The sequence below is a fragment of the Ranitomeya variabilis genome, chromosome 4 (genome assembly GCF_051348905.1).
Source record: "Ranitomeya variabilis isolate aRanVar5 chromosome 4, aRanVar5.hap1, whole genome shotgun sequence".
In the NCBI taxonomy this organism is placed as follows: Eukaryota; Metazoa; Chordata; class Amphibia; order Anura; family Dendrobatidae; genus Ranitomeya; species Ranitomeya variabilis.
Genome location: NC_135235.1, coordinates 130,018,965 through 130,039,827, shown reverse-complemented (window position 1 = coordinate 130,039,827; position 20,863 = coordinate 130,018,965). Strand labels below are relative to the sequence as shown.

Sequence of the window (20,863 nt, the reverse complement as noted above, 5' to 3'; positions counted from 1 at the left end):
TAGATGTTGATCGTCCGCCATTTTCTAGCCAGACCCTGGCGCTAGTATTATGTAAGGACTGGCGGAATGCACCAAGTTAATATAGATGTTATAATTGGTGCGTTCGCAGCCCGGGGTCCACCGTGCAGGAGAGAACCTGCTGCTAGAAGATGACGGCACTATATGGCGGTATAAGTGAACTCAGTTACTTCACTGAGTCGCACTGAAAAGAACACGCTGTTCCCTGTTAGCGTCACAGAGGAACACAGCTAACTGCTGCGCTGATGGCAGTCAGTGGTCACGCACACAGAGAAGCACACAAACAATCATCTCCGGTGGAACCATAATTCTAGTAGCTATTAGCCAGCCCTGAATACATACATACAAACTCCTCACCGAAGGTGCCGGTATTCTAGGGGCTTATTTCAGCCAAACCCTATCCACATACAGGCGTGACCACAAATAGCAAGCTCATAACATGAAGTGATACTAGCGCATGGCCGTGCGGCCATGCAAACCTTTTATAGCTGCAGCAGCTTCAGGACCTTCCTAGAGGACAAATGGAAGCTGCTACAATACCAGAGCAACTTCAGGACCTTCCTAGAGGACCAATGGGAGCTGCAGCAGTACCTGAGCATGTGACCCCTGTCCTCCAATGAGAGGTCTTACCTTGGGCATGCTCAGAAGAGAAAAAGCAGGGCTTCGTCCCAGAGACATCTGCTCGCCTCTGACCAGTACTGGCTACAATGGCTGAGCCTGGAAAAGCAGCAGAAACCATCCACACAGTATCAGGCTGAGCCAGACACTGGGACTGACGTCTCCGCTGAGCAGGCTCCACTGTGGCTGGAGAAGAATGGGAGACCGCAGTGGAGATGGTTTGAGATTCCCCCTGTGCACAGGTGGGAACTTGACCCCTAACATGGCCCCCCTCCTTTGGCGTTGCTACGCTCGAAGGCAGCAATGAGCAGCGGAGCTCGAATATTCTCATCAGGCTCCCAGGACCTGTCCTTTGGGCCATGACTCCTCCAGTCCACCAAATAAAACTTTTTCCCACTTAGATTCCCCCTGTGCAGAGGCAGGAACTTGACCCCTAGCTGTCTCTTACTTTCTCACCTTGGGTTTTCATATAATAATCTTTATTTTTATATAGAGCTAACATATTCGGCAGCGCTTTACAGTTTTGCACACATTATCATCACCGTCCCCGATGGGGCTCACAATCTAAATTCCCTATCAGTATGTCTTTGGAATATCTCTCCTCACACTTTCTTTATCCCTTGTTGGCAGTGTGTTGCATCCTCTGTTCTGTCCCCACATGAGGTGAATGGAGGTGTGGTTGATTAATGAGAGTTGTGAGAGAGATAATCGTACCTTCAGTATTTTCCTCGCTATAGGGCAGACAGGACCGATGCTGTTCAGCGTCCTGGAGAGATGATGCACACCAGGGATTGTGCAATCCAGACTTGTTTATTTTGTAAATCTGGACATACAGCGTATAACTGGTAATACAGTACTGCAGAAATGCAGGTGTAGACCAGGTACAGTAAGATGTAGCACCAAGTATGACTGGAAGTGTGAGCAGCAAGAGAGGTCGAAAGACTGATGCCTTCCTAAGCCCGGTTAAAGCGTGTCCTCTCACAACAGCATGAAACTGAAATGGCTGCCAGAGGAAGAGAAGACTTGACCCCTGAACCGGAAGTGAAAGACATGCCCACAAGAATAAATAACAAGCTGCCATACAGAAAAAGGCCATTGGGTGGCAGCAGAGTAAAATATAACAACATACATAGCATGAAGATACATACAGCACATCCTCCCTCTGGTTCCTTAGGTGGTATGAGAAACACCTCGACAGCTTTTTAGGGAGTTAGGTCCAAGGTGTTGTTTTTAGTTGTGTGGCTAGGGTCTTTCTAGTCAGTTGGGTGTAGGTGTGGCAGGTCCTGTGTGTGGGTGTATGCTTGTTCATTTCAGTCAGTTAATTACTGATTAGGTTTGCTCCTGTCTTGTTTCCCCGTTTCTTTCACGCATTAGAGATTCAGTCAATTTTACATTTCTACAAGTTCTTCCCTGTTGCTCATTGATCCATGTCACACAAGGGAATGAACCGAGGATTTAAAAGAAGGCCACAGCTTTGAAGAAGAGGAAAGGCAGAAAATCAGCTTCTCGCCCCACACTCCCCTTTTGTATTGGTAAAATGTTTGTTAATAGGGTTTCTCCCCCAGCTTTCCCTAGGCAAATAAAGTAGTCTGCTGACATCTTTGAAGATTTAACTTAGTATGGATGACTAAGCAATGTGTTAGTTAACTGAATCAGAATTATCTTAGCTGAATTATCAATCTGTGCGAGTTGTAAAGAAGCGCTCCCATGAAATGTGTTATTTATTTAATATATACAGTATGTTTATGTAGCGTAGTTTGAGATTATCAGTATACTCACCTTCAGCTGTGGTCTCCGGGATCCAGCGCCATTCTGCTCATATTCACTGTGATGTCACCGCTCTTCAGACGCTCCAGATGACACAGCACTCCCCATGACCCGGACGTGCCTTTTACAAAGCGAAAGAACGATGCCCCTAAGGCTTCCATTCTAAAAGGGACTTCCAGCTCATGCATAGAACATAGAGTGACCTGGTAATGTCACTGTGAAGAAGAGCAGAACGGTGCTGTAGACAAGAGAAGACAAGAGTAGGTAAGTATATTAAGACACTCAGACTGCACTAAATACACATGTACACAGATTTAGAAAAAAAACTTCAAGGGAGGACTTCTATAATAAACACTGCATATGTTTGATCCCTAGTTGGTGTTTCTCATTAAGTATGATTGTTTGAATGTGAATTGTGATTAATTCATGTTGTCCCGTGTGAGTGATACAAGGCTACTTTGGTTGCACAATTATGTACTTTTTTTGGATATTTATAAACACTTTTCTGTTTCCAGAAAATTGGTTCTTTGGACAGGACCCAGTAAATAGACCCAGGGGGACATTCATTCGCTCGTAATAATACTGTGCTCAGTATTGTGAAACGTATTGAACTAATATCTAATAAAATGACTATGTCACGGAGTTACCACGACAGAGCAATGCCAGAATACCGCAGCGTCTGATGGCTCCTGCTTTGCCGCTGAGAGCAAGCACTTCTTTGGTGTATTAAATGTGTTTGTTTTCTTTCAGCAGGATAGAGGTTAATCCTCCATGTGGAAATCCCTGCATTCAGCTGTGCTCGGTTAGCCACTCCTCTCTCGTATAAAAGCTAGGCCTTCTGGCCAGATCCTTGTCTGAGTTAGCATTTGCTAGATAGACCTGGAGAGTGAGGAGCTGGTGTCTGGAGAGCTGGAGGAGTTTATTGTCCGACCGTTGCTTGGTTTGTACGCTTGGAAATTCCTCATCCTTACCTGCCTTATTTTCTTCCCTCGTCCTTCACATCCTGATGAATACCTCTGTTATTTGTGAGAGTATATTTGTGTGAGTGAAATTTTCTTTTACCCTTTGTCTTTGTTTCCTTGTCTGTCAGGTTGGTGTACTGCGGGATGCAGGGCTGCAGCTAGGAGATGGCAAGGGTGGAGGCCCCGGCATCCTCACCATCTGAGGTATCCCAGGGCCATGACTTATGGCTACAGGTGGGGGCCATACACTCTGAGGTGTTGAACTGCTATATGCTTGAGGGCCTGCCCTCACCTGTGGTACTGGGACTTCCTTGGCTCACTCTGCACAATCTGGTAATTGATTGGCAGACACAGAAAGTGGTAAAGTGCAGTACATACTGTCAAGGACACTGCTTGGGTACCCAGTTGGCAGAGGTGGATGCCCAGTCCGTGCCTCATTACCTGTCAGACTTCAAAGATGTGTTTACTGAGCAGGGGAGCCAAGAGATTCTCCCCTCATCGTCCTTATGATTGTGCCATTAATGTTATGGTTTCCAATGGCAAGGAAACATCAGAAGCATAGAATAAACGGACAAGCTCTCGGGTGATGGAAACTAGAGCTGACCGCGATGCTAAACCTACACACCACACTAGAAGTAGCCAGGGGGCATTCCTGCGTTGTCTCTAGATGCCGCGCGCCAGCCGGAGAACTAACTACCCCTGGTAGAAGAAAACACAGTCCTGGCTTGCCTCCAGAGAATGTCCCCACAGGAGATAGCAGCCCCCCACATATAATAACGGTGAGAGCAGATGAAAAGACACACGTAGTATGAAAGCAGATTTAGCACAGAGAGGCCCGCTAACTAAATAGCAGAAAGATACAACAGAGGACTTCGCGGTCAGCTGCAAAACCCTTCAAAACACCATCCTGAAATTACCTTAACTCATGTGACAACTCATGCCACTGGAGTGGTAATTTCAGCCCAACAAGAGCTTCCAGCTGCAGAGATTCACATAAGTGCAAACTGGACAAAACATACAAAAATAGACTTAAGGACTAAAGTGTCCAACTTAGCTGAGCAGAAAACTGGGAGCAGGAACATGCAACAGAATCACTCTGGATACATTGATGGCCAGCATTAGAATGACTGAGGAGCAAGGTTAAATAGGATACTCCCACATCCTAATAGGAACAGGTGAACTGAGAAGGCAAAGCTTGCAGGACACCAGTACCACAAGAGACCACCGGGGGAGCCCACGAACCGAATCACAACAGTACCCCCCCCTTAAGGAGGGGGCACCGAACCCTCACAAGAACCACCAGGGCGATCTGGATGAGCCCTATGAAAGGCACGGACCAAATCAGAAGCATGAACATCAGAAGCTGTAACCCAAGAATTATCCTCTTGACCATAGCCCTTCCATTTCACCAGATATTGAAGTCTCCGTCTGGAAACACGGGAGTCCAAGATTTTCTCCACCACGTACTCCAATTCACCCTCAACCAGCACAGGAGCAGGAGGCTCAACAGAAGGCACAAGTGGTACCTCATACCTCCGCAATAATGACCGATGGAAGACATTATGGATAGCAGAGGATGCTGGGAGGTCCAAACGAAAAGACACAGGGTTAAGAATTTCCAAAATCTTATAAGGACCGATGAACCGAGGCTTAAACGTAGGAGAAGAGACCCTCATAGGGACAAAACGGGAGGACAACCACACCAAGTCCCCAACACGAAGACGAGGACCAACACGACGATGGCGATTAGCAAAACGTTGAGTCCTCTCCTGGGACAACTCCAAATTGTCCACCACCTGCCCCCAAATACGATGCAACCTATCCACCATGGTATCCACTCCAGGACAATCCGAAGACTCCACCTGACCAGATGAAAAACGAGGATGGAACCCTGAATTGCAAAAGAAAGGGGAGACCAAAGTGGCAGAACTGGCCCGATTATTAAGGGCAAACTCAGCCAACGGCAAAAAGGAGACCCAGTCATCCTGATCAGCAGACACGAAACACCTCAAATAAGTCTCCAAGGTCTGATTAGTACGTTCCGTCTGGCCATTTGTCTGGGGATGAAATGCAGACGAAAAAGACAAATCAATGCCCATCCTGGCACAAAACGCCCGCCAAAATCTGGACACAAACTGGGATCCCCTGTCGGAAACGATATTCTCCGGAATACCATGCAGCCGAACCACATTCTGAAAAAACAGGGGCACCAACTCAGATGAGGAAGGCAGCTTGGGCAAGGGCACCAAATGAACCATCTTAGAAAAGCGGTCACACACCACCCAAATGACGGACATCTTCTGAGAAACAGGGAGATCAGAAATAAAATCATAGAGATGTGTGTCCAAGGCCTCTTAGGAACAGGCAAGGGCAACAACAACCCACTAGCCCGAGAACAACAAGGCTTGGCCCGAGCACAAACATCGCAAGACTGCACAAAAGTACGCACGTCCCGAGACAGGGAAGGCCACCAGAAGGACCTAGCCACCAAATCTCTGGTACCAAAAATTCCCGGATGACCTGCCAACACAGAAGAATGAACCTCCGAGATGACTCTATTGGTCCACTCATCCGGCACAAACAATCTACCAGGCGGACAACGATCAGGCCGATCCGCCTGAAACTCTTGTAAAGCACGTCACAGGTCTGGGAAGACAGCAGACAATATCACCCCATCCTTAAGTATACCCGTAGGTTTAGAATCACCAGGGGAATCAGGTTCAAAACTCCTAGAAAGGGCATCCGCCTTCATATTCTTAGTACCTGGCAGATACGAAACCACAAAATTAAACCGGGAGAAAAACAACGACCAGCGCGCCTGTCTAGGATTCAGACGTCTGGCCGACTCAAGATAAATCAAATTTTTGTGATCAGTCAAGACCACCACCTGATGTTTAGCACCCTCAAGCCAATGACGCCACTCCTCGAATGCCCACTTCATCGCCAAAAGCTCCCGATTACCGACGTCATAATTTCGCTCGGCGGGCGAAAATTTTCGAGAAAAGAATGCACAAGGTCTCATCACTGAACAATCTGAACTTTTCTGCGACAAAACCGCCCCCGCTCCGATCTCGGAAGCATCAACTTCCACCTGAAAAGGAAGAGAAACATCAGGCTGGCACAACACCGGAGCAGAAGAAAAACGGCGCTTAAGCTCCCGAAAGGCCTCCACAGCAGCAGGAGACCAATCTGCAACATCAGCACCCTTTTTAGTCAAATCAGTCAAAGGCCTGACAACGCTAGAAAAACCAGTTATGAATCGACGATAAAAGTTAGCAAAGCCCAAAAATTTCTGAAGGCCCTTAAGAGAAGTCGGTTGCGTCCAGTAACAAATAGCCCGAACCTTCACAGGATCCATCTCAATAGAAGAGGGGGAAAAAATGTACCCCAAAAAAGAAATCTTCTGAACCCCAAAAACACACTTTGAACCTTTAACAAACAGAGAATTGGTCCGCAAAACCTGAAAAACCCTCCTAACTTGTTGAACATGAGATTCCCAGTCATCCGAAAAAATCAAGATATCGTCCAAATACACAATCATAAATTTATCCAGATATTCACGGAAAATATTGTGCATAAAAGACTGAAAGACCGAAGGGGCATTTGACAGACCAAAAGGCATCACCAAATACTCAAAATGGCCCTCGGGCGTATTAAATGCGGTTTTCCACTCATCCCCCTGCTTAATTCGCACCAAATTATACGCACCGCGAAGATCAATCTTAGAGAACCACTTCGCCCCCTCAATGCGAGCAAATAAATCTGTCAGCAATGGCAAAGGATACTGATACTTGACTGTGATCTTATTCAAGAGTCTATAATCAATACAAGGTCTCAAAGAACCATCGCTTTTAGCTACGAAAAAGAACCCCGCTCCAAGAGGAGACGAAGAAGGACGAATATGTCCCTTTTCCAAGGACTCCCTAATATACTCTCGCATGGCAGCATGTTCAGGTACAGACAGATTGAATAGACGACCCTTAGGAAATTTACTGCCAGGGATCAAATCTATGGCGCAATCGCAATCTCTGTGAGGAGGAAGAGAATTAAGAGTAGATTCCTCAAAAACCTCACGATAATCAGACAAAAACTCAGGAATTTCAGAGGGAATAGATGAAGCAATGGAGACCAAAGATGTGTCCCCATGATTTCCTTGACATCCCCAGCTTAGTACAGACATTGTTTTCCAGTCAAGGACTGGGTTATGAGTTTGCAACCATGGCAATCCCAGCACCAACACATCATGTAGATTATACAGTACAAGGAAGCGAATCACCTCTTGATGGTCTGGAGTCATACGCATAGTCACTTGTGTCCAGTATTGTGGTTTATTACTAGCCAATGGTGTAGAATCAATACCCTTTAAAGGTATAGGAACTTCCAGAGGCTCTAGATCAAACCCACAGCGCCTGGCAAAGGACCAATCCATAAGACTCAAAGCGGCGCCAGAATCCACATACGCATCCGCAACAATAGAAGATAACGAACAAATTAGAGTTACAGACAAAATAAACTTGGACAGCAAAGTGCCAATAGCAGAGGATTTATCAACTTTCTTTGTTCGTTTAGAGCATGCTGATATAACATGAGTAGAATTTCCACAATAGAAGCACAAATGATTTTTGCGCCTATAAATCTGTCGTTCGCTTCTGGACAGAAAGCTATCACATTGCATACTCTGTGGTGCCTCTACAGAAGACACCGCCAACTGGTGCACAGGTTTGCGTTCCCGTAAATGCCGATCAATCTGAATTGCCATTGTCATGGACTCATTCAGACCAGTAGGCGCAGGAAACCCCACCATGACGTCTTTTACAGCATCAGAGAGACCTTCTCTGAAAATTGCCGCCAGAGCGCACTCATTCCACTGAGTAAGCACAGACCATTTTCGAAATTTTTGGCAGTATATTTCGGCTTCATCTTGCCCCTGAGAGAGGGCTATTAGGGCTTTCTCAGCCTGAATCTCCAAATTTGGTTCCTCATAAAGCAACCCCAAAGCCAGAAAAAACGCATCCACATTGAGCAACGCAGGATCCCCTGGTGCCAATGAAAATGCCCAATTTTGGGGGTCACCCCGCAGTAAAGAAATAACAATTTTTACTTGCTGGGCAGGATCTCCAGCAGAATGAGATCTCAGCGAAAGAAACAATTTACAATTGTATTTAAAATTTAGAAAACAAGATCGATCTCCAGAAAAAAACTCCGGTATAGGAATTTTAGGTTCAGACCGAGGAGCATGTAACAAAAAATCTTGTATATTCTGAACTTTAGAGGCAAGATTATTCAAATTGGTAGCCAGACTCTGGGGATCCATATTTCAACAGATAAAGTCTGAGCCATTCAGGGGTTAAGAGGAGAGGAAAACAGGAGACTGCAATTAGAGCTGAAGTGCAACTTCAGAGGAAGGAAAAAAAAAAAAAAAGGTTTCACACAGTTCCTTTTCTCTCCTGCTTCAGCCTATAGATTAAACATTTGGGCTGGCCATACTGTTATGGTTTCCAATGGCAAGGAAACATCAGAAGCATAGAATAAACGGACAAGCTCTCGGGTGATGGAAACTAGAGCTGACCGCGATGCTAAACCTACACACCACACTAGAAGTAGCCAGGGGGCATTCCTGCGTTGTCTCTAGATGCCGCGCGCCAGCCGGAGAACTAACTACCCCTGGTAGAAGAAAACACAGTCCTGGCTTGCCTCCAGAGAATGTCCCCACAGGAGATAGCAGCCCCCCACATATAATAACGGTGAGAGCAGATGAAAAGACACACGTAGTATGAAAGCAGATTTAGCACAGAGAGGCCCGCTAACTAAATAGCAGAAAGATACAACAGAGGACTTCGCGGTCAGCTGCAAAACCCTTCAAAACACCATCCTGAAATTACCTTAACTCATGTGACAACTCATGCCACTGGAGTGGTAATTTCAGCCCAACAAGAGCTTCCAGCTGCAGAGATTCACATAAGTGCAAACTGGACAAAACATACAAAAATAGACTTAAGGACTAAAGTGTCCAACTTAGCTGAGCAGAAAACTGGGAGCAGGAACATGCAACAGAATCACTCTGGATACATTGATGGCCAGCATTAGAATGACTGAGGAGCAAGGTTAAATAGGATACTCCCACATCCTAATAGGAACAGGTGAACTGAGAAGGCAAAGCTTGCAGGACACCAGTACCACAAGAGACCACCGGGGGAGCCCACGAACCGAATCACAACACATTAATCTATATGTCCATAGAAAAGAAAGCGGATTGGCACATACCGTCCCGTGCAACAAAATCCTTAATTGTGGCATCATAATACCAACAGCAGGCAGATAAAACAGTGGAGCAAATACAGACAATGATGGTGTCCTGTTGAAGCGCAATGTAAGCGTGAAACGATCATCATCTGCCTTTGCTCCACTGTTTTATCTGCCTGCTGTTGGTATTATGATGCCACAATAAAGGATTTTGTTGCACGGGACGGTATGTGCCAATCCGCTTTCTTTTCTATGGACATATAGATTCTTTTTCTTTGGAAGTGGCACCCGTAATCCCTGGTGTGTGTGCAGCTTCATCAACCCGAGGTCACACAGCTGTGCCTTTGTCCTGCTTCTCTTCTATGGTATGTGAATTGTGCCATTAATCTGGTTCCTGGTGCCAAGCTGCCCAAGAGCAGACTCTATAACATCTCAGGTCCAGAAAGGCAGGTCATGAAGGACTATATTACGGAAAGTCTGTCTAAGGGTCATATCTGACCATCCTCTTCTCCCCTTGCTGTGGGGTTCTTTTTCGTCACGAAGAAGAATGGGGTTAGTTCCTTGCCTGGATTTCCGGGAACTTAATGCGATTACTGTTTGTGATCCGTATCCGCTATCTCTGATCCCTGACCTCTTTAATCAAATTGTTGGGGCAAAATGGTTCTCTAAGATGGACCTCGGGGGCGTACAACCTCATCCGCATTAAGGAGGGGAATGAGTAGAAGACTGCGTTCAATACGCCGGAAGGACACTACAAAAAATCTAGTGATGCCTTTTGGGTTGACAAACACGCCCACCATCTTCTAACACTTTATTAATGACATCTTTAGTCACCTAGTAGGCAGGTTTGTTGTTATTTACCTGGATGATATTCCTGTTTATTCACCTGACCTTGAGTCACACCAGCGACATGTCAGACAAGTCCTACACATATTAAGTGGCAATAAATTGTATGTCAAACCTGAGAAGTATATGTTCTCGGTTGAGGAGATCCGTTTCCTTGGGTATGTATTATCTGCCACCGGTTTTTCACATGGATCCGGCGAAAGTCCGGGCGGTATTGGAGTGGGATCATCCTGAGGATTTGAAGGCCTTACAAAGGTTTTTGGGTTTTGCCAATTACTACTCTAAATGCATAAAAAATAGTGATGATCGAATATACTCGTTACTTGAGATTTCTCGAGCATGCTCGGGGGTCCTCCGAGTATTTTTTAGTGCTTGGAGATTTAGTTTTTCTTGCCGCAGCTGAATGATTTTCATCTTTTATACAGCATAAGTACATGTGGGGGTTGCCTGGTTACTAGGCAACCCCTACATGTACTTATGCTGGCTAACAGATGTAAATCATTCAGCTGCGGCAAGAAAAACTACTCCGAGCACTAAAAAATACTCGGAGGACCCCCGAGCGTGCTCGGGAAATCTCGAGTAACGAGTATATTCACTCATTACTAATAAAAAACTTTTTGGTAGTAGCCAAACCGCTCACTGATATGACTAAGAAGGGGACGGACGTCTCCAGGTGGTCCAGTCCTGCCAGGGAGGCATTTGACACATTGAAAAGGTGTTTTGCTTCTGCACCAATTCTTATTCAGCCTAATGCCACTCAACCTTTCATTGTGGAAGTGGATACATCTGAGGTGGGAGTGGGGGCTGTATTGTCGCAAGGTGTGTCTCCTGGTAAATGGCAACCATGCGCATTCTTTTCTAGGACACTTTCGCCAGTTGAGAGAAACTATGATATTGGTAATAGGGAACTCTTAGCTATCAAATGGGCACTTGAGGAGTGGCATCATTTTTTGGAGGGAGTGGTTCACCCAGTGATAGTTATCACTGACCATAAGAATCTGGTTTACTTGCAGTTGGCAAAACGTATTACACATTGTCAGGCAAGATTGGCATTACTCTTTACCAGGTTTAACTTCTTTGTTCCTTTTAGGCCAGGGAGCAAAAATGTTAAGGCAGATGCTTTGTCCCTTTGCTTTCCTGGGGGAGGCGATAAGTGCAAACCGGTACCTTTTTTACAAAAAGGGGTAGTGATGCCGTCTATATGCTCCAATCTTGAAACAGAGGTTACTGATGCTCAGGGGGACGCCCCTGTTACCTGTCTACCTGGTAAACTGTTTGTACCAGTCAATCTCTGTCTTAGAATCCTCAGTGAACATCATGATACGGTGCTGGCTGGACATCCGGGGAATAAGGCCACAGCGAATCTACTTACTCAGTGTTTTTGGTGGCCAGGTGCTTATAAGGATGTTCAGGAGTATGTGGTCGCCTGCAATATCTGTGCGCATTCTAAGACTCACATACTCATCCATCAGGGGCTCTCTAACCATTGGAGATTCCCAGCAGACCTTGGACTCATTTGTCATTCGATTTTATTACGGATCTACCTGTGTCGGAAGAGAACACTGTAATCCTGGTGGTGGTGGACTGGTTCAGTAAAAAGTCTCATTTTATTGCTTTGCCTAATGCCAAAAGTCTGGCTCAAATCTTCATCAGGGAAATAATCAGACTGCATGGGATTCCTACCGATATTGTTTCGGATCGGGGGGGTGCAGTTTATCTCCAAATCCTGGAGGGCGTTTTGCACCCGTCTGGAGATCCATTTGTCTTTTTCTTCGGCTTTTCACATGCAGTCTAAAGGGCAGACTGAATGGTTAATCAGAATTTAGAGACATAGCTTAGATGTTTTGTGTCTGAGAATCAGGAGGACTGGGTGACCTACTTACCGTTGGCTGAATTTGCAGTTAATAATCGCTGTGAGGAATCAACCGGTAAGTCCCCATTTTTTTGAGCATATGGGTTCCATTCACAGTTTAGTTCATTCAATGGTGATCGCCCTTCTGGTTTACCAGAGGAGGAACGGTTTTCTTCTTCTATTTCTACTATATGGCAGGGGGTGATTAATAATTTGCAAAAGATGGGTTCCAAATATAAGAGTGTGGCTGATCGGAGTCATTTGGTGGGTCCGGACCTCTGTGTTGGTGACTTGGTATGGCTGTCCTCAAGGAACATTAAGCTGAAGGTTCCGTCTTGGAAATTGGGTCCCAGGTTTATTGGTCCTTATAAGATCTTAGCCGTCGTCAATCTGGTAATATTCCTCCTTGCTCTGCCACCTACTTTTAAAATCAATAATGTTTTTCACCTTTCACTTGTCAAGAAGTGCGTGGCATCTGCAGAACCTTCACCTCTGCCACCTTCTCCTGTCGTTCTCGATGGTAATCTGGAGTTCCAGATAGCTAATGTCTTAGACTCTCGTCTTGTTCGTCGGTCACTTCAATACATGGTACATTTGAAGGGGTACGGTCCTGAGGAGAGTTGTGGGTTCCAGCTTCTGACGTCCATGCGGCCAGACTGGTTCTGGCCTTTCATGTGGCACACCCAGATAAACCAGGCCCTGAGGTTCCGGAGGTCCCTTGTAGAAGGGTGGTACTATGATGGAGTTACTGCAACAGAGTTGTGCCAGAAAACCGCAGTGTCTGTTGGCTCCTGCTTCGCCGCTGAGAAGAAGCACTTCTCCGGTGTATTAAATGAGTTTGTTTTCTTTCAACAGGACAGGGGTTAATTGGCCATGTGGAAATCCCTGCATTCAGCTGTGCTCGGTTGGCCACTCCTTTCTCCTATAAAAGCTAGGCCTTCTGGCCAGATCCTTGTCTGAGTTAGCACTTGCTAGATAGACCTGGAGAGTGAGGAGCTGGTGTCTGGAGAGCTGGAGGAGACTAAACTTTGTTTTAGATTTATATTGTAAGGCCCAAAAGCATCTAACATGAAATTGTATTTTTACTCAATATATTAAAAGGGGTATTATATCTACCAAGTTATGATATGTGGATGTCCAACTACCAGAACCACCATGAATCCTGAAAATGGCTTAGCTTTGGTATAGAGAGTAACACTTCACAGTTTTTCATTACGCAATGGTGCTTACAGACACCTGCTATTTAGGGAACGGCAGTATAGCTCCTTCCAGAATAATTGGTGTCCTGTCAGTAGGATCCCCATAGATTAGAATGTAATAATGTATGTTTTGAATATGCCATCACTTTCTATGATGGGAAAAATGTTATTGATGTCTATGTAAACGGAATGACCCTGTCCACAAGCTATATTGACCTAATTGTTCTTGCCCTGTGCAACTAGTCACATTTCCGCTTTCTTTTTGCAAGATCTTAGACTAAAAGCAAGTGTTTCCGTTGAATGAGAAAAGCTTTATTTTTACTAAGTGCTCATTTTCTTTGTGATGATACACCATATCCGTTATATAATCAAGTGATATGACATTCATCATACACAACAAGGCCCATTTCTGTGCCCCATGAGGGTTCTTAACCCCTTAATGACCGCCAATACGTCTTTTAACTGACCTGAGATATAAGAGAATAGTGTCCCCATACAGAAGACAATCCAGCAGCTGTCGGCTGTACACTATTGCTGACAACTTGCTGCATCAGCCACGATCAGTGTTGGCACCGTTCAAATCTGTTTAACCCCTTAGATGCTGCTTTCAATAGTGACTACATCATTATAAATGGTTAACAGACTGTGGGGGCTTCCTCCTAATCCCAATTGGTGCCCTCAGATCATGATTTTGTGGTCCTGATGTTTGCGATTGGTAATTCTGCCGGCTGTTGTAACCTGTTCAGAAGTTAGAGGCATTTAGGTGGTAAAAATGCACATTTTCATTTCTGTCATGTCACTTTGCATTAATTCCTGAAAAGCACCTGAAGGGTTAATAAATTACCTGACAGCAGTTTTCAATATGTCAGGGGGTGCTGTTTTTAAAATGGTATCACTTTTGGGGGTTTCCCATTATATGGGACCCCTAAAGGCACTTCAAACATGGCTAAGTCCCTAAAAAAATAAATTTTGTAAATTTCCTTGAAAAAATGAAAAATTACTGCTACATTTTTAACCCCTTACTGACATCGGACGGGATAGTACGTCCGACGTCAGGTCCCCTGCTTTGATGCAGGGCTCCGCGTTGAGCCCGCATCAAAGCCGGGACATGTCAGCTGTTTTGAACAGCTGACATGTGCCCGCAATAGCGGCGGGTGAAATCGCGATTCACCCGCCGCTATTAACTAGTTAAATTAAGTTAAACTAGTTAAATTAACTACCGCATCCGGCCGGGCGGCCGGAAATGACGGCATCGCCAACCCCCGTCACATGATCGGAGGTCGGTGATGCTCCTCCATTGTAACCATAGAGGTCCTTGAGACGTCTATGGTTACTGATCGCCGGTAGCTGTGAGCACCACCCTGTGGTCGGTGCTCACAGCACACCTGATTTTCTACTACGTAGCAGTGAACAGCAGATCCCTGCTATGTAGCAGAGGCGATCGTGCTGTGCCTGCTTCTAGCCTCCCATGGAGGCTATTGAAGCATGGCAAAAGTAAAAAAAAAAAGTTTAAAAAAATGTGAAAAAAATAAAAAAAAATATAAAAGTTTAAATCACCCCCCTTTCGCCCCAATCAAAATAAATCAATAAAAAAAAAATCAAATCTACACATATTTGGTATCGCCACGTTCAGAATCGCCCGATCTATCAATTAAAAAAAAGCGTTAACCTGATCGCTAAACGGCGTAACGAGAAAAAAATCGAAACGCCAGAATTACGTTTTTTTTGGTCGCCGCGACATTGCATTAAAATGCAATAACGGGCGATCAAAAGAACGTATCTGCACCGAATTGGAATCATTAAAAACACCAGCTCGGCTCGCAAAAAATAAGCCCCCAACCGACCCCAGATCATGAAAAATGGAGACGCTACGGGTATCGGAAAATGGCGCAATTTATTTATTTTTTTTTTTAGCAAAGTTTGGAATTTTTTTTCACCACTTAGGTAAAAAATAACCTAGTCATGTTAGGTGTCTTTGAACTCGTAATGACCTGGAGAATCATAATGGTAGGTCAGTTTTAGCTTTTAGTGAACCTAGCAAAAAAGCCAAGCAAAAAACAAGTGTGGGATTGCACTTTTTTTGCAATTTCACCGCACTTGGAATTTTTTTGCCGTTTTCTAGTACACGACATGGTAAAACCAATGATGTCTTTCAAAAGTACAACTCGTACCGCAAAAAATAAGCCCTCACATGGCCAAATTGACAGAAAAATAAAAAAGTTATGGCTCTGGGAAGGAGGGGAGTGAAAAACGAACACGTAAAAACGAAAAATCCCACGGTCATGAAGGGGTTAAACCTCCTAAAATGCTAACAAAATAAAAGAATATTTTATAAATGGTGCTGATGTAAAGCAGACATGAGGGAAATGTTATTTATTAATGTTTTGCTGTGGTATGACTATCTGGATTAAAGGGATAATCATTCAAAGTTTGAAAATTGCTAATTTTTTTACATTTTTCTCAAATTTCTGATATTTTTTATAACTACACACAAAACATATCGACCAAAATTTATCATTATCATAAAGTATAATGTGTCACGAAAAAACATTATCAAATTCACTGGGATTTGTTGAAGCGTTCCAGAGTTATTACCACATAAAGTGACACTGGTCAGATTTCACAAATTTGGCCCCGTTAAAGCAAAGACTCCAGGATTTTGTAGATACTGTATGTGTTTATTGAGTCACACTAATGGAAAATTGTAAATCAAGAGCATGGATTGTGAATACATAGAATACATTTTACAGACTGCCCTTTCTGCCACAGTGCATATAACATTAAGCATTCAGTGTTCATTGCCTTCTGTCTTTTTACATTTTCTAAACCCTCTTACTGACTTCTTTAAACTTTTCTTATTTTCCATTAAACAAAACCATCGCGAAAAGCTATAGTTTACATCAACATACATAGGGAAGCCTGGCTGCTTTATAGAGAGCACATTAGGATATGGCATCGATGTGACCTGTACCATTGGCTGATAAGTAGTCACACCTCATTGCACATTTCCTTATGAGGTTTAGTGGCCATTGGAACAGGTCATATCTTTAAATTGTCATACCTACAGGCTACAGATTTTTTTTCTATTTTGGAAATCTACCACTTTACAGTTCTTCCGTTTCAGCATCAGCGGGAACGTTTAGTTCAATGTTGAAGTGTGCACCATCACCAGATCCCAACCATCCGATGGGTGTCCTGTTGAAGGATGGTCTGTTGATGACATTAGGGTTGAAGGCAGTTTCAGGCTCTGGTTCCACGGGCCCAGCATCAAATTCAGGCATCTGAAATGTCATCAGTTTGGATGCTTTCTCATACCCTCCGAAGGGCATTGCTGTCCTACAAAGATTGATAACCATAATTGGTGAAATGAGAAGTACAAAATCTTTTTTATTACCTACAATTTTATTAATTCTGCTCTTATTTAAAGGTATAATTATACTCTAAAGTACTTAATAATTATGCTCCTATTAAAGTCTTTTATTTACAAGGAACTTATCAGGAGCTTTAGGTTCACAATATTGATTATTTTGATGATTAGGGTAGTTGTAGTACGTTGTACTTGGAACATGGGGCATAAAAGTATATACTATATCCATTCTTTGTATGCATTTGGTGCGTTTACTAGGTAATTAGATGTGATGCATATGTATGTATGCATGTGCATGTATATATATATATATATATATATATATATATATATATATATATATATATATATACACATGGTGCTGCTTTTACTCCTTTTTGTCACACTTCAATTATTTTCTTATATATGAATGCACATATATATTATAGCACCTTTAAGTCTTTTACACTGCCTTTTACGGTATTTTTTATAACAAAATATTTATCTATACTTTTCTTAGACACTTTTTTCCTTTTTTGCACACCTTTTATAAAGTTACATTATTTATGAATTGGTTATATATGCACACCATTGTTATCCTCTTGTGATTAGTTTGTTTCACATTATTAGTATTTTTTTATGTTGTATATACATAATATACAGTACAGACCAAAAGTTTGGACACACCTTCTCATTTAAAGATTTTTCTGTATTTTTATGACTATGAAAATTGTAAATTCACAATGAAGGCATCAAAACTATGAATTAACACATGTGGAATTATATACTTAACAAAAAAGTGTGAAACAACTGAAAATATGTCTTATATTCTAGGTTCTTCAAAGTAGCCACCTTTTGCTTTGATGACTGCTTTGCACACTCTTGGCATTCTCTTGATGAGCTTCAAGAGGTAGTCACCGGAAATGGTCTTCCAACAATCTTGAAGGAGTTCCCAGAGATGCTTAGAACTTGTTGGCCCTTTTGCCTTCACTCTGCGGTCCAGCTCACCCCAAACCATCTCGATTGGGTTCAGGTCTGGTGACTTTGGAGGCCAGGTCATCTGGCGTAGCAGCCTATCACTCTCCTTCGTAGTCAAATAGCCCTTACACAGCCTGGAGGTGTGTTTGGGGTCATTGTCCTGTTGAAAAATAAATGATGGTCCAACTAAACGCAAACCGGATGGAATAGCATGCCGCTGCAAGATGCTGTGGTAGCCATGCTGGTTCAGTATGCCTTCAATTTTGAATAAGTCCCCAACAGTGTCACCAGCAAAGCACCCCTACACCATCACACCTCCTTCTCCATGCTTCACGGTGGGAACCAGGCATGTAGAGTCCATCCGTTCACCTTTTCTGCATCACACAAAAATGCGGTGGTTGGAACCAAAGATCTCAAATTTGGACTCATTAAACCAAAGCACAGATTTCCACTTTAGGCTAAACAAGTCTCTTCTGCTTGTTGCCTGTCCTTAGCAGTGGTTTCCTAGCAGCTATTTTACCATGAAGGCCTGCTGCACAAAGTCACCTCTTAACAGTTGTTGTAGAGATGTGTCTGCTGCTAGAACTCTGTGTGGCATTGACCTAGTCTCTAATCTGAGCTGCTGTTAACCTGCGATTTCTGAGGCTGGTGACTCGGATAAACTTATCCACAGAAGAAGAGGTGACTCTTGGTCTTCCTTTCTTGGGGTGGTCCTCATGGGAGCCAGTTTCTTTGTAGCGCCTGATGGTTTTTGCAACTGCACTTGGGGACACTTTCAAAGTTTTCCCAATTTTTCAAACTGACTGACCTTCATTTCTTAAAGTAATGATGGCCACTCGTTTTTCTTTACTTAGCTGCTTTTTTCTTGCCATAATACAAATTCTAACAGTCTATTCAGTAGGACTATCAGCTGTGTATCCACCAGACTTCTGCTCAACACAACTGATGGTCCCAACCTCATTTATAAGGCAAGAAATCCGACTTATTAAACCTAACAGGGCACACCTGTGAAGTGAAAACCATTTCCGGTGACTACCTCTTGAAGCTCATCAAGAGAATGCCAAGAGTGTGCAAAGCAGTCATCAAAGCAAAAGGTGGCTACTTTGAAGAACCTAGAATATAAGACATCATTTCAGTTGTTTCACACTTTTTTGTTAAGTATATAATTCCACATGTGTTAATTCATAGTTTTGATGCCTTCAGTGTGAATTTACAATTTTCATACTCATGAAAATACAGAAAAATCTTTAAATGAGAAGGTGTGTCCAAACTTTTGGTCTGTACTGTATATGCGCACCATTGCATGATTGTATAATACTTTATATTTATTATTCCTTGACCTTTTTACCTTTGTCCGTTTTATCATTTCTATTATTGGAAAATATATATTTTTTTTTAACCCTTGTGGTAATACTCCCAAGTACATGCACAGTTGTGCCATTGTTTGTCATAGTATATAATAAAGGCCTTTTTTTTATACCTATTATACTTTGTCTTATATTAATTTGCATATAATTTTTTTTTTTTTTATTCCCATATGACAGTTTTCTGTTTGTTGTACAAATTCCGAGTGGTTAGCCACTCTCTCTCTTTTTAGCAAACGTCAATTTCCTATGTCTGTTTTTTGAGATACACACACACACACGCACACGCACACGAACACGCACACACACATTTTTTTTTTACTATTATTATTGGCTGAGAAATAGGGTGCTATTATAACTAATGATTAGTCTCAAACACACCTTCCAATATGCTAAATTTAATAAATTAGGTAATGGATCTGAAATAAGATTTAGCCTCTTTTAGATCCCTCTTGATGGTATTTTGTGTTATAATTGGACATTCTGTTCAATGAACAAATAAACATAGATAAATGTGCCTACAAGATTGCGGAAAAAACACTGGCTCAGATACTCAAAGTGCCCTATGGATTTTATTTTGCTTCTTTGAAATAAAGTCCAGGATATTTACATTTAGCGCTGTTTTTGAAGCACTGATTATCTATTATAATATTATATTTATTATATGTGAGACCTCAAAGAACTAAGCTCTTGGGTTCAAATCCAACCAGTGTTAACATCTATGTAAAGCTTGTATGTTGTCTCCATTTACATGTGGATTTCCTCCCACATCCCAAAAATATTTCAATGGGTCAATATCTTCATATGGTGTATTTCATGGAGGGAATTTAGATTGTGAATCCAAAGTGATGACAGAAACTAATGTCCAATTTTTTCAAGGCATCAATCTTTGCGCAGATCTGGCTCTGCGGAATATGTTATTGTTAATAACAGTAGTAATAATAATAATAATAATAATAATAATGATATTAGTAAAACCTTTTTATTTTTTTTATTTTTTTTTTTATACAAAAGACACTACTCCTAATAACTTTCCAGTAAGGCAGTAAGGTCACTTACTTAATCTTGATCATTTCAATAGATATGATCCAATGACTCTTGAGTTATTCTGAAAACAAGCAGAACTGTTGATGGTTAGCTACTAACCTGTTGAACGATTTGTAACCGCAAAGTTCGGCCTTGCTACCAAAATCCAATAGATTAATGCTTAGTTTTGTTGCTTGCTGCGGGTCCACTCCCAAAGCTTTGTCCCAGGGAGAGAGGTAAGTCTTTATGACAGTGATCTGCTTTATACCTTCACCGCCAGGTTGACTAGACTGAGCATTGGAAACTATATATTAAGTGAAACAAGACAAAACATTTTCAGCCATAAATTATTGTGTAATTAAAAAAATATTAACGATACGCTGTTTCTCAGACTAATTCATATATATGTATAGTTGATATAAAAAGTTAGGTAACTTTGTGAATATACTGCATTTCTTAAGTTGTGTTAGCTACATCAGCCGCTATAGCTCGACTGTTGGAAACAGTTGACAAACTTGTTGTCAGTTGCATGGCTAACATTTAGCTATCATAGTGAAGTTCTACTGCTGGCTGACCTATTTCATAAGATTGTATAAAACAGAGTGAAGAATGCATTTCCTATAATGCAAATCATATAAATATGC

General features: G+C 42.7%; 1 protein-coding gene across 1 annotated transcript in view; it reads right to left on the bottom strand.

The window, feature by feature from the left end:
• Positions 1-16,162: 16,162 nt before the first annotated feature.
• Positions 16,163-20,863, bottom strand: part of MYOZ1 (myozenin 1) — an 82,843-nt gene continuing 78,142 nt past the window's right edge. Inside the window, exons 5-6 of the mRNA XM_077259259.1 lie at positions 20,340-20,523; positions 16,163-16,841 (exon numbers count right to left, since the gene is read on the bottom strand). Of these exons, the coding sequence (XP_077115374.1) occupies positions 16,610-16,841; positions 20,340-20,523 (416 nt within the window). The 3' untranslated portion in view covers positions 16,163-16,609. The remainder of the gene's footprint in view (positions 16,842-20,339; positions 20,524-20,863) is intronic.